General features: G+C 38.9%; 3 protein-coding genes across 3 annotated transcripts; 2 read left to right on the forward strand and 1 right to left on the reverse strand.

Annotated features, from left to right (window-relative positions):
• Positions 1-368: 368 nt before the first annotated feature.
• On the reverse strand, positions 369-4,519 carry LOC112291752 (protein PIGMENT DEFECTIVE 338, chloroplastic). Its single transcript, XM_024539613.3, has 8 exons — positions 2,879-4,519; positions 2,636-2,710; positions 2,169-2,255; positions 1,976-2,056; positions 1,597-1,697; positions 1,321-1,446; positions 999-1,047; positions 369-787 (listed from the first exon to the last, which is right to left on the reverse strand). The coding sequence occupies exons 1-8, from the start codon at positions 4,025-4,027 to the stop codon at positions 617-619; spliced, it is 1,839 nt and encodes a 612-aa protein (XP_024395381.1). The 5' UTR covers positions 4,028-4,519; the 3' UTR covers positions 369-616.
• Positions 4,520-8,924: 4,405 nt separating this feature from the next.
• On the forward strand, positions 8,925-11,443 carry LOC112291840 (uncharacterized). The gene is made up of 5 exons (XM_024539752.1): positions 8,925-8,957; positions 9,273-9,605; positions 10,503-10,679; positions 10,775-10,981; positions 11,097-11,443. Exons 1-5 carry the CDS (start codon positions 8,925-8,927, stop codon positions 11,181-11,183), a joined length of 837 nt encoding a protein of 278 aa, XP_024395520.1. The 3' UTR covers positions 11,184-11,443.
• A 1,084-nt stretch (positions 11,444-12,527) lies between these two features.
• Positions 12,528-14,003, forward strand: LOC112291721 (B3 domain-containing protein At3g19184). Its single transcript, XM_024539539.3, has one exon. The coding sequence runs from the start codon at positions 12,666-12,668 to the stop codon at positions 13,386-13,388; it is 723 nt and encodes a 240-aa protein (XP_024395307.1). The 5' UTR covers positions 12,528-12,665; the 3' UTR covers positions 13,389-14,003.
• Positions 14,004-14,276: the final 273 nt, after the last annotated feature.

Genomic DNA, 14,276 nt, shown 5'->3' on the forward strand with positions numbered 1-14,276 from the left:
GATTCTTTGCCCGTAAGCCATGCTGGTTCAACGTCCCTCCAAGTAACCCAATTGCTGTTGTTGCTCTTTTCCACACTGTTGATAACCACCCCCGTCCAACGTAATCTTCAGACGGTTACAAGGACAACGCTTTGGATCACTCCCTATGTATGATTACTCACACCATCTACATTTCATTGTTTGCATGCAAGAGATTCTGACATGAGCGGTGAAGTTTACACGTAGTAGGCAAATATCGCTGCGACCATTGAGCTTCCACAAGACAATGTGAAATTCTTGTCGTGGAAACATCTGGAAAAACAATGTATCTTCTCCACAAGGATTCCCCCCGTGAGCGATAACGTTAGGGGACCGTTAAGTTGCAGCTCTTGATGGTCGGCAGTTGCCGAAATGATCCTGGTGCCAGGATTTGATATTCTATGTACAAGAATTTTCTCAAAAGAGACCATTCTATGAATTCAGCTTCTCCAAACTGAGAAGTTTAAGAATCAAAGTTATCATGCGGGAAGAAATTGCCTACAACTGAAACTTAATAATTGCAAATAACCTCGCTTGAGAAAGAGGTCGCAATCCTTGAAAACCATTGCGAATACACTATCCCGTAGAAAGGGTGCAATCAAAATAGTTCGGTTTTATCGCCAAAATCTAACCAGTCCCAGTTTGCAATGACTATTTCCTGTCCTGCTACATGAACATTGTCATCGGTAGCTACTGTGGGTTTGAGCTCCTCGTCCTTGTAAGCCTTTGAAACTTCAGCCGCAATTTTTTCCGCGTTTTGAAATACCGCCTGAAACAAAATCACCATATTTGTTGTTCTTGGTCAGAAATTAAACACTTGAAAAAAATCAAGCACTAAATTTTTGGAGCAGGTAGCGTGCTCTGCACCGACCACATTATAAGCCTCATTCAATATCCGTCAGCATTTGGCTTATAGGTTTTTGAGGTGATGCCAAAAAATTTAAGATTTCTGACTGGAATGAGACGGGCACCATGAATACCTGCTTGTCTCGAAGCATCAACCCATCTTCAATCTCCAGATCAGCAGTGCTGGCGCAATAATCACTTTCGAAGGTCAACATTTTACACTAGAAATCACGATTGACGAAAACTCGTCACAACCAATTACATCAGCATGAAGAAACCTTGAATAATGCCCTCCTTGGTAACACTATTCGCTCCACAAATTCGTTTCAACGAAGTTATCCAAGAACCCCAGAGAACCAGTTGCAGACATAACAAGGCTCTGTCCCAACCAGGTAACCTAATTTTACTCAGCGCAATGCACTTCGTGTATCCATGAGAAGAGGATTAAAACGATACCTGAAAGACAATCTCCTCTGTTTGTTTGAAGGAACAACCATTGCTTTAACTTCTTCCCCAATAGAAAATACTCTTGAAATGTTATCGACCCGAGCCCGTGATATGTTGCTGATATGAAGTACTCCACTGCAAAAAAAGGCAAGAATACTTTAAGGTTAACATAAAGGCATTGCATTAAAGAATTTCCCAAAATAAAATTGACTGTACAAAGTATCACGTTAAATGACCTGTAAGACATGCCTTAATAAAGAAATGATACTACGCAAGGTATATTACCTGATATCGGTGTTCTTAATTCGAAGATGTACCCCATAAGGCTGAATAGGATTTGTGACAATTCCTTCTACTAAAGCACCTATGTAGGCATTTTTCGACATCTGGACAACGCACAGAAACATCAAAGACTTGAAAGCAGACTCCAAGACTTATTTGAGAAAGCAATACAGGAATACACAGACCAGGATTTAATACTCGTATTTAGAAACTTCCTAAGGCGTGTAAGTTCAAGAGTCAATTGACTCATTGCTTCATATAGATTTAAACCAGACTCGACGACTACTATGAACTTAAACAAAAGGAAACTACTTAGAGGTCCTTGAGAACATTCAATCCAACGCAGCCGAAAATTAGATTTAAAAAAGGCTTTGCACATTACCCAAGCTTTCTTTTCACTAATAACCAAGCTTCTCCTCTTCTCATCGATACTGCTGATCATCACAGTAAATTTTTGCCCTACCTGTTCACAGTTGAATTGATCGTTAATGCGGACTAATCCAAGCACACAACTATCGTCATACAGCCAACAGAGTGTACCCGTGACTACTAGTAAGTATAAGCAATTCACTCACATATTCTTTATAAGAGACGGATCCCTGAGGTGATGGCTCAGGGGGACGATTAACTAAGTAATATAGCGGTAGAAAAGCCCGTAAACCCTGCCAATCCACAACCACAGAAAGCGTTAGATACTTTTGGATACTGCTGTACAATGAACAGATCCGAAGAGAAACAGAACATGTTAATTATTTCATATGCAGGTTGACGATCACCTACAAATGAGTTTGTCAACCATGGAGTTATGCACACCCAACCTGATTATTGCAAGCGTAAAATGATGCATTGCTACAAGAACGTCTTCATAAGGGGAATTTGTTGTGATGCATAAAGCCGGGCCTAGTATTATCTTATTATTACCTAAAGATCACTAATGCGAGTACCTTTCAATTGAATGCAACACCAATGCGGAGTCCAAGAAATCGCAAAGAAACCCTTCAATGAACCACAACTTAAATGATTGAGGGCGAAAGATTTTTACCTCAATTTTAGTAACGAGTCCTGCAGGTGTCCATTCGGCAATCTGGACCTCAAATGTAGCATTATATTCTAACATCTGCGTTCCAGAAACAAGAAATACAACAATCAATGCCTATTTCTATCTCTACATGAAGGTTGCTCACCCGCAGCCCACAAATTCGACTTTACTACAGACTCATTCTGCTATCTAACAACAGAAGCGTTGTCTTTGAGTGGACGTGAAAACGGTTGAACAACAAGGTACCTGGCGAACCCGTTGCCAGGAATACTCTCGAGCGACGGATCGTGCACAAAGCAATGCTCTCCCACTTGGAGTGATACCCTTCACTTCCATCGTCAAGACTGTGCCCAGCTCGACTGCCATAGGGGCTTCAAGTGCCAAGTTCAGCACCTCCTCGTCGTGGACAAAATAAGGTCCACCAGCAGGACCAAGAGTGACATTGCTATCAGGCGAATTAGTGTCTGGAAACTCCCCAGACATATCTTTGATGTTACAAACGTCAAGTGGCACAACATTCTTCCAAAACAAGTGCCCTAATTTATTTGCGCCAATGTCCATGTCCAGCGTGCCATGATTTCCAGACGCCACAATGCCCATAACATAATCTCCTACCTTAGGGTTATAATAAACCCCTTCTTCATCACCATACCTTAAACGAGCCTCTTGATTTTTCTCCACTAATTCTTTTCCTGCTGCCCTTGCTCTTGCAAACCTCTCTAATGAAGTCATGTCTTTCTTTGGTGAGCTCAAGAGATTCGGCTGATTAACAGCAATTCTCGCAGTTGAAGCTTTCACGTCTGTAACAGCTGAATGCAAGGACCTGTCTGAGTCGATCGAGTCCACTGAAAGAGCATTTATAGAAGAAGTCTCCGAACCATCTGAATCAGGCCTGCCACCTTCTGGGGTGCGTATGGAGACTCTTGCCGGGGGGTCGACGAGGCCAGCACTGGTCGATGAATCTTCGGTTCCAGATTCAGTGCTGGCGTCGACTCGCCCCTCCCCATGATTGAACCACTCGTTTTCGTCGTTCAACTCACTAGCGGGACGAGTGTCACATGTTGCACATTGGGCCGGTGCTCTAATATCATCACCATCTAAATACAACGGGTTTGATCGTCCATCACCAGCTCCTCGAACAAAATCACGTGAATTAACTTGTCTAGGCAGAAATTCCACAGGTTTGGCCTGCATTCCCTGGGAACATACAACCGAGACAGCACGACTCGCTTTTCTGGGACTCACTCGGACCCTTCGCCTCTGCAAATGCGCTTTCCATTCTCGAATTGGTGCCGCAAAGAAATACACAGCCTTCGCGTCTACATTATTCTCCCTGAACGCACAAACTCCCGAGGAATAGCCTTCCCAAAGCTGGATACTCCTCTGTGACAGCATGGAAAAAGGCAGCCGAATATTTCCCACCCAATTCTCTATCCCACCCTCGCTATCAACCTCAATTCAACTCTTTCAATCGCTCCAGCGATCCACACAACCAAAACAATTCAAATTATAGCCAACTCTTCACCAACAAACAAACAAACAAACACACACACACACACACACACCAAAACACTGTAGTTCACTCAATCACAAACGACCCAAATCTTCACGACGGAGACACAAACCGCATAATTCTACTCCCCCAATTAGCAATCAGCTCCTCTACCACGGGTACACCATCATCACACGAACAGAACCCGAGATTCAAATCGCCGGTGGCGGTGAGGACACAACATTGCCTAAACGTTAAGCCATGAGAGGTGGCCACCAATATACAGAGCGAGCGAGCGAGCGATCGACCCCACAAGGCCCCTAAGATTAGGGCTCAGAGAAGCGCCGCGAAGTGGGAGAGTCAGGTGCCCCGGCGTGGCTTGGTCCACGTTGTCTCGAACTCCCCTTGTCCCCACCCCCACCCCCTCTCCCTTTCTCTTCCCCACTCCCCTTCAAGATAAGCTTCCGCGATGATGCTCATCGTCAGACGCTGCCATTCCGCTGCCGACGCGATCGCACCCTTCCTTCTCGTCGTCTTCGCGGAGACGCCCCTTGACGGCCCTTCCGAGGTTGAATCCCGCCCTCCCGCGATGCCGTCCATTTCGAATCTGAACGAACAGCGGACGATGAATCTTTTATCCTCGACGTCGACGAGAACGTCGTTTCTTCGTTCGTTTCTCGGGTGGAAAGAGCGATTCGCAGCTCGGTTTTGGTTCGGATTTTGTTCTCGACTCATGGGAACGACAATCTCCTCGCACGGGCACATGAGGTGGTTGTTTTTCTCGTCACTGTGATTGGAATGATACTCATCACGATTGTTTGTTTGTTTGTTTGTTTTTGTTTTTTGTTTTGTTTTGTTTTGTTTTTTTTTTCTGTGGTGATTTTGAATAAAGTGATTAATTTCAACCGTTTTCTATTTTTAAATATATAAATAAATAAATTTGAATTGTGATTATTATGGTCGTTTATAATTTAAATTTGATTAGTAGTTTTTTATTCTACTTATGATAAAATGTTTTGGAATAGCAACAATTTAGCCTATCTATTCCAAAAAGGACTACATAAAATTTGAATTCTTTTTGTTGATAAGATGAGAATCGAGAATTATTTCTAAAAATATATTATTAAAAACAGTTAACAAAATGCTACACTAAAAGATAAAAATATATATGCACTAAAAAATTAATTAAATTTATTTAAATTAATTTTAATAAACTTTTACAAAAAATCAGATACTTTAAGATATATAATTTTTTATAAATTTTATATATTTATTACTTTATTTTATTATTTAATTGCAATTGGATTTTGAAAAAAATAGATAGAAAATATAATATTAATAATAATAAATCTTTCAATAGCTCACTCAACTTCTTTTCTCGTCTTATATTTAGATATATAATAAATAATAAATATCTTAGCTATTTTTAAATATATATTCAACAATATTCATCCTCTCATGAGTTTAAAATTTTTTTGTTGCAATTAGCAAAATTCTAATTGAGATGCAAAAAAGAACAAAAAGATATTTTGAAGCAAAGGCACTTAACAATATTAAAAGTTACATTAAGAATCTAAATGTTGTAAAGTTTTTAAAGTAGTAGTTATAGTTGCACAAAAAGATTTAAAAGGATGTTCAAGAAACACAATCCCAAATTGCATAGTGTTTTAAAACCTTGTATTAAGTTTCTTGTTCTTAAAACTACATTTTTAAAGAACAAATACAAAGTAATTTTTTTTACAACTCATGATTGGTGTCTTTGACTTAATTATTTGGAGTTATAGTAGCAATGTATTTTAGATGCTTTATGCAAGCATTTGTTATATTTTTATTTTTAATTTATTTTTAATTTATAATTTTTTTAACAAAATTAAAATAAAGTAAAGCTCAAAAATACATACATAGAATAAGTAATAATATCTTAGTATTTTGTATTCTTATGGTTCTTATGATTTAGCAATTGTTTTGTAAGGTTCTTCAATTTCTTACAATATAAATCTATTTTTTATTTTTTATAAAAATATATCAATATAAATTGAGATTAATATCTCATAATCCAAAAAATATATATTTTATAATTTAATAGAATTCTCTCTCAAAACCAATTAGTAAAAGACGAAATAGATTAGAATAATTAAAAATATATATTTATAGTTTCTTTTAAAAAAATATATATATATATATATATATATATATATATATATATATAAAGAAAAAAAAATAAATAATTATTGATATAATTGCAATACCTATGATTTTAAATTATTTAATTAAAATTATTATAAAAATAAAAAAAATTATATTGTAAAATAAATAAAAGGAACCATTAGGTGGACACTTTCTTCTTTACTTATTGCATGACCACTCTCATAACGTGTATCCTTGCATACATCCAATATTATCATTACCATATGCACATTAATATCATTATATGTGTTTTAACAAGGTATTTGTCTAAAAACACAAGTAACTTGATAATAAAGAATTTGAGTTTTGAATAGATGTGTGTTGTTTCTATGTATGTGAGGAATTTAGATTCTAATTGAATCATTTTAAGAATTGTGTGTACAATTGACATTAGGATTTTATTGTATATGTTAGTATTGATGTTTTTACTATCATTACATATACAATTTCAACTTATACATCATACAAATTCTTAGTTCTATAGCCATTAATATGTTGTTTTGTGTTCGTATTTGCATCATGCAAGACAAAAATAATAATGTGGATTACATGTGGGGCTTACAATTGGTACATAGTGCTTTAGAAGATAGAAAGGCACTAGTAATAGGGGCAAATGAAAAACTAGCATTAATAGAAGCTATTGATGAGGTTTTTGTGATCTCCATGACTAACTTGCTTTATGCTTGGCATATCTAAAAGAATGGTTTGGAAAATTTGAGAGGTGGTTTATAGCCAACAAGGATTTCAAATTCTTCACTTAGCATTAAAAGAATATTGTTTATATTGGTATATAAGAAAATTTTCAAACCTTGTGGATAGAGGTACAAAGAGCTGAAACCTTTAAGAGAGAAATTATTGATTACTCATATGTAACTTAGATCCAACATTGGACTTGTTTTATTTGCATGCACATATGGAAAGTTTGTTATTTTGTTACTTCTTTTCTAGAAAGAAATCACTTTGTTATAAAGTGATGAAATGCAATATCCATTGAGAACTTTAAAGATGTATAGGACAAAATTATTCTATTTGTTGAAAGTCAAGACTATGCCATATATCATGGAATTATATATGGTCTACTAATATTTTTTTTTATATACCAACCATTTTTTTTATTTTTTCTATTTATAAAATATAATGCTATTCCATGCATAAGATTCTTAAAAAAATTAAATTAAAATAAAATAAAATAAAACTCACATAATGGATGACTATGCAATTTTAGATTGCATTAGTTTTTTGCAAACAACAAGAGAACATCCATGTTTCTACAAACTAAAAGGATTAATGGATGCTAATGAACCACTTCTTCTTGATTATTTTCATGGGTACTTGTGGCTAAATCAACCTCATCAAATGAAGAAATATCATATAATTTAATCCTAAAAGGTATATTATTGCAAAGTGCATGACATCATGAAGAATTCTTATCACATCAATAACAACTTTTGGAGCAATAGATTCATAATCTTTTACAAAAATAAATAAATAAATAAATAAATAAACATGTTATGAATCCACAAATTGCACAAGAGGAAGACTTGCTTGTAGTTTGACCTCTCTTTCCTCTTTGAGCACACAATAGATATCTTTTGCATTCGAATTGGTAGAAAATAGAAAGAATAAAAAAAATTAAATTGAATTAAATTAACTGAACTTAATTTATAGAGAAAATATAGAAATTGGACACAATAGGTGCAAGTTGTTCATATTTATTGAAAGGGAGTCTCTATGTAATAAAATATAAGTGTATATCTATCAATTCTCTATATACAAATTTATAAATTTTTATGGCTATTTTAATTAAACTTTATTTTTCTAACATATGTGAATAATATGCATTTAATTTATCTTGCATTAAATACTAAAACCATATTTATCTATCTTGTTAAATTACTTATTTGTTCATTACTATAGACAAAAACTTCTATTATAGTTATACACTATTTTTAATAATAATAAATAAATATATATATATATATATATCATAAGACATTAAAATAAAGCAAGACAAAGAAATTAAAATTATATAAAAGATAAGATGCCATAAATAGTAGAATAAGTTATTATAGTACTATCTTTTTGTCCTAGTTAGAAAATATAAAATCAAACATAATATTGTTATAAGAGGAAAGATGATATTATTTAAAAATAATAATATTATATAATTTTTAACTATTACAATATTGATAAAATGGTGTAATATATATATATATATATATATAATCACTTAAAGATGTATACATTAGTAAATAATTGATTTCAAACTAATTTATAAGAGGAAGTAAAATTCTTGTACTATTCTACCAAAAGACCATGTTATAAATTAGAAGTATTTTTATCTGTTAAAGTTTAATATTTTTGTTTGTGAGACAATTCTCTAGAAGAATTAAAACATACAAAATCTCAAGTTTGTTCAGAGAGGAGAAAAATCAACAACGAAGAATATTCTTAGATATGCAAGATTATTCCTAGATATGTACTTTTTAGTTATTTTTATTTTATTTTATTTCATTTTTCTTTGTTTTTAAATTCCGTGCCACTTAGTACTTTTGGAGTATGTCAACATTAATGAAACAACAAATGGAACATTGTTGTGAAGGGGGGAACAACATGTTCACGAGTTCCAACCCACCCATAGAGTTGGTACAACACTCAAATCAAACCTCGCAGCTCCATTGGAGCCACGTCGGACAGCCCTAGCTAACTCGTCCCTATTCATCCATCCACCATCCATCCACCATCCACCCACCATCCATCCAACAATCCATCCATCACCACCATCCATCCACCCATCCATCCATCACCACCATCCATCCACTCATCCGTCCACTCATCAATCCACCCATCCATCCACCCATCCGCCCAGCGCACCTCTACGCGATCCCGTTCATTCACCAACGCAATGCGCCATTTATTCATCCAAAGAACATGATTGCCAGACCCGGTGGACAATTGTAGACCCCATCCGCTAACCAGAACCCAAGCCCATGCCGAACCAGAACCCGAACGGAAACGACGCGTGTGGAGAGGGGGGATAGGGGGGTCGTCGGCCCGTTCCCTGCTTTCGCGCGGGATGCCCCGCTTCCAGCGGGAAGCCAAGGGCCGGGCTGGGTTTTGGCTGATACCGCAGGAAACTACGACGACGAGGGTTCTGGCGTCGATCGCTTCCTGCGCTTGGCAGTGGGCACCTGCACCTGCACCACTGCTTTTATAACTATTCAACTCCGTCGCGTGGCTCTGCACAAGTCATCGCCACGAGCGGTCATCACTCCTCGGGCTCACGTGACTGATGTAGGTGCCCCTTTCTGTCTCTCTCCCCTCCCTCCCTCCCCCATTCTGTAATTGCATGTGATCAGGGCCTCCGTTCGTTTTGATTTCAGGGGCGCTGGTTCGACGTTGAGAAAGTAATTGAAATATGTCTCTTGTTGGAATTAGTCACGGGGTTGTGATTGATTCATCGAGGAGCGGAGGTCGATAGTTAAGCGGGGCCAGGACAAGGAGAAATCGTTCAAGGGCTCTCGGGTTTTTGGGCTTGTGTTGGTTCCTTCTGTTGCTGGTCTCGTGAAGTCCGCCCGTGCAGGGAGGTTTGTGAGTTGTGCATTTTTTTCGGCTCAAGGGACGGGAGTGTAAGGGTTTTGGTGATTGTGACTGTGGTGGTTTTGGTTTGGTTTGTTTGTTTTGTTTTGTTTGTTTTGTTTTTTTTCCTTTCTTTCCCCTCATCGGATGAGCTCTTAAGGTGATTTTTTATTGACCGGTTATTTTTATTTTTATTTTTGCTTCATCGTTCTGTTTTGTCGCTCTGGTTGGGATGTTGTTTTGAACTGCACGAGTGCCTTCAAATGAGAAATGTGTTGGTCCTGGGTTGAGGGATTATGACGAGTCTCAACCCTTGGCGGTTTGCCTGGGCTTCGTTTCCAGCGGAGTTACGTTTTCATTCATTTGTGATTCTCGCACATTTGCGAATGTGGTGTCAACTGTCGCGTCTTCAGGAAGTTGTGTCCCCCATAAACGGTTCATTTTGAGTCGTACTGCAGCATTCACCATTCGTATCGTTTCATCACTTTTAGTTTGGGGAAACAACACTGTGCAGCGGCGTTTTCTTTTTATGTTTTTTTCATTAGTGCGTCGTTCTTTGACTAACTGCACCTTAACCTGATGAATAACACCCGTGTTGCATTCACGTAACAGCGAGAGATGGCAACGAGTGGTAACGCACCTGCTGCTGGTCCAAAGCCAGAGAAACCTGCTGAGGACAAAAACCGCAGCAAGGATGAGCTTATAGCCAAGGCTGCAGGTGCAGTCGTAGCCGGCGGCATTGTCTGGAGCTTGTTCAAATCTGTCACTAGAAAAGAGAAAAGCCAACAGGTTCACACTCAACAATATACTACAAATGACTTCCCTTCTCACGGTTGGAGATTCGAAATTGCTGAGAGATTTTACTTGATCCTGTCTGTGCACAGGAGAATGAAGGTTCGTTGACTAAGGAGGTAGGACACAAGACGAAAGATGTTGCTCAGAGCGCTGAGCACAAGGGAATTAGTGCAATGCACACTTCGGAAGCTGCCGGAGGCGCACTCTCACACTTCGGGAACAAGAAGTTGGATAATTGCAAGACAATCCAAGTGCACAAGGGAGACACTCTCTGGGGCATTTCCAGGAAATATAACGTATGTTCTCGAGTTAGCCAATCCTCTCCATTGACTTGGATTGAGTCGCCGCCCTTGCTGCCCACTTTGCAGCGCTATTTGTACAAATTCTCATTATTTGGTGTTCTGTTGACAGGTCACCGTGGAAGCATTGATGGCAACGAATGGGATCAAGGACGGAGATAACATAGCTGCGGGAGAGTCGATCATGGTACCCAAATGAAGCATCAGCTGATGTTTTTGGGTTTGTAGCAATTAGTGCGCTTCCTTTTAGGATGAAAACACTAAATAGCACAGCATCATAAAACTCCTTATGAGGTTTCCTTCATGTGGATCTCATCCCAGTATGCAACGCCCTCCTAGGAGACTTGTCTTCCATAGAATCGACACTGTTTCCTCGTCCGTGTCTTGGTTTCAGCAGATAGTGTGACAAGGATGCTGCGCAATGCATTGAAGCTTGATTTAAGTTTTCCTTTTGCACAATTCCGACGAACTTGCCTTCTTTTTATTGCTATCTTGTAACTTCTCACATGCTTGAGCTGAATGTGTGAGGATGGTCACCAAAATACGAAGCCTAGTAATTGGTCCTTATACAGTTGCTGCACGAAGCATCGCATGAACACCAACCAACATCATGTCAAAGAGGAGCACAAGCAAGAGAAGCTGTGATATGGCAATAGTCTTGGCAGTGGCCAGGCAGGTGGGTACCAGAACTTAGTTTTACTGTAGAACCTGTAGCCATTTATTTCTGTGACACATGGGCATTGCATCAGAAGAGAATCAACTGCTCTCCATCTCGCAATCACACAGACAAGCGACAAAAGAGGTAAAGCCGATCATCCATTTTCTATACTAAGAACTTCCAAGGAATAATTGACTGAAATTATGTGCACAAGTAGATGACCACACAGGTGTGACGTGTAATTCGCATCGAAAGATTACATTATATTTATAATGAGTTGTTCCCAATGCAGTCATTACAACGAAACTCTACTTACACATATGCTGTTCTGAATCAATAGGTTGTACTTCATTTCTCCTGTAAGAAAATTGTCATGTACAACATTGTGTATGACGTGAAAATATTGAATTAATTTGATTTTTGTTTTTCAATGTATGTGCAGCCTTAAAGCAACTATTTCAGTTTTATCTACTCAAAATGCATTGTATTTTCATGTCAACTGTAGGATTGTAACATTATCATTTGAATTTGAATCTTTGGGTGACAAATGCCCAATATACACAAACATATATATATATATATATATATATATATATATATTCTTCAGAAATGACAGGTTCTTATTTTATGGAATTGAAAATTAGAAAAAAAAAAAAAAATAGCAACACGTAAGTGCAACAACCATGCACCTTAAAGAAGCTGTAGATTTCATGTGTGCAAAACCATGGCTAAGGGCATGCACACCTCCCCCTCGGAGGGTATCCTGAGTGGACCGATACCCGGATCGGAGTACATCCATCCATTATATGTGTGAAAAAACTCATCCATCCGATTCTTCGTCTTCCTCGTTTTTGAACTGAAGATCCCGCCATATTGAACTGAGGTTCCTATGAAGCTGTGTTGGCGCAGGGGAAGATTACGATGTTCATTTCCTCGAGGCCGATGCTGGGTTGCAGTTCAGTGAGGTGAGATCAGTTGTGGCCTCGGGGGATCTCTCAGGGTTTGTGAAGAGTGGAGGTAGCAATGGCGGACGAGGATGAGACAGAGTTGACGTACGAGGAGAAGCGGAAGCAGCGAGTGGAGGAGAATGAGAAGAAGATGGGGGAGTTAGGGCTGTTGAAATTGGCGAAGAGCGTTTCAGAGGGTAATGGCGGTGCCTTACTGAAGAAATCCACGAAGCGGAAGATGATGTCCTCACTAGAGGAGCTTAGACTGGAAGCGCGACGATCATCGCGAGTTGCAGCGAAGCCGGCTGTAACTTATAATGACGCTCCGGTCCTGTCAGGGCTGCGTGAGAAGGTTGAAACGAGGCATGGACTGCCGAAGCAGTATCTTTCAGACAAACCGCGGATGGCGGCCATTGATGCGGCTGAGGCGGTTTTCAAGGATTTGCGAAATCCGGCGTTTATAAAGTCGTTATTGCATTCGCACACTTCTGGTGGATTTTGGATGGGTTTGCAGAGTGCTTTCTGCAAAGAGCATTTGCCCGTTGATGATGAACGTATCATGCTGGAGGCAAACGACTTGGAGTGGGAGTGTATATATCTTGCAGGCAAAGGAGGCTTGAGTGGTGGATGGCGGGGCTTCTCAATTGATAACCAGCTTGCAGATGGAGATTGTTGCATATTTGAGCTCGTAAATCCGCGTAGATTCGTGGTTCACATCTTCCGGGTTTCCAGAGATGAAAGTCTGAAACCGGTGAAAGCAGGAAGGGAGAAAAGTAACAAGAAAGCAGGAAAGCGCTGAACGCTGTCGGCAACTTGGAGGATCAAGTTTGAATTGTGATAATTGGAGCATAATTCGCTTTCCTCCGCTTGCCACTCTGTGATCCGTGTTTCAGGGCGAATCTCAATGCAGCTACCACGCTTGACTCTCATTGTCCTCGACAATTCGGAACTCATTTTACACTCTGGAGTCTTCCCCTTCTGCAACCTTTATGCCAATCTAGAGCCTTGTCTCGCTACATCCATTGGCAGGTAACCATCGGTAGCTCCGCAAGAAAGACACAAGGCAAAACTTGGATGTGTGATAATTGGACTAACGGCCATCTTACCTCACGAGCTTGTGAAGCTTCTTTGTCCGAGATTGGGTGCTCGTCATCTCGATAATTCCACTCACTCAATTCATCATGAAGTATGTATATTCACTGTACTGTCGCCTTATTAGTTGCATTTGAGTTGTCGTAGGTCTAGAACTCCTGTTTTTAACATCGTCACCTAGGTTTTGACTAAACATATTGTGGGGAATTTTGGGAGGCATTCATTTGGAACGAATGTGAGTGAAATTTATTTGATTCTATCATATCCCAATCGGTTGATTAGCTCCCGAATTTGAAACGGTAATCACTAAAAATTCTGCGCAGTCAACAGCGTCGAACTGTGCCTAAATTTTAAAGAAGAAGGCATGTATCAGCTATCATTGTGAGAATGTTACCTTGAAGTGGGTCTCAGGTCTACATGTAGCAATTATACTGCTAAGCTAGCCTTAAACTTGTGATGATACTGTTTCTAATGCCCAGGGTGGAGTTTGAATGGTTGCAATGGACAATTGAATGTCGAATTCGAAATATCAGTAAGGCTGATCTATCTTCTCTAGGTGGCTGTAAGACACGCGCCTGTCCTGCCTAATTGATCT

Source organism: Physcomitrium patens, chromosome 14 (assembly GCF_059467195.1).
Source record: "Physcomitrium patens ecotype Gransden chromosome 14, ASM5946719v1, whole genome shotgun sequence".
Classification (NCBI taxonomy): Eukaryota; Viridiplantae; Streptophyta; class Bryopsida; order Funariales; family Funariaceae; genus Physcomitrium; species Physcomitrium patens.

Bases quoted from the DNA above. Each gene is read 5' to 3' on its own strand.
- LOC112291721 (XM_024539539.3), top strand. From the start codon at position 12,666: ATGGCGGACGAGGATGAGACAGAGTTGACGTACGAGGAGAAGCGGAAG.
- LOC112291840 (XM_024539752.1), top strand. From the start codon at position 8,925: ATGTTCACGAGTTCCAACCCACCCATAGAGTTG. The intron at 9,606-10,502 runs GTAGGTGCCCCT...TTCACGTAACAG, and splicing joins CTCGGGCTCACGTGACTGAT to CGAGAGATGGCAACGAGTGG. The intron at 10,982-11,096 runs GTATGTTCTCGA...TTCTGTTGACAG, and splicing joins GCATTTCCAGGAAATATAAC to GTCACCGTGGAAGCATTGAT.
- LOC112291752 (XM_024539613.3), bottom strand. From the start codon at position 4,027: ATGCTGTCACAGAGGAGTATCCAGCTTTGGGAAGGCTATTCCTCGGGA. The intron at 2,256-2,635 runs GTAAAAATCTTT...GTGGATTGGCAG, and splicing joins GACTCGTTACTAAAATTGAG to GGTTTACGGGCTTTTCTACC. The intron at 788-998 runs GTATTCATGGTG...ATTTTGTTTCAG, and splicing joins TGATGCTTCGAGACAAGCAG to GCGGTATTTCAAAACGCGGA.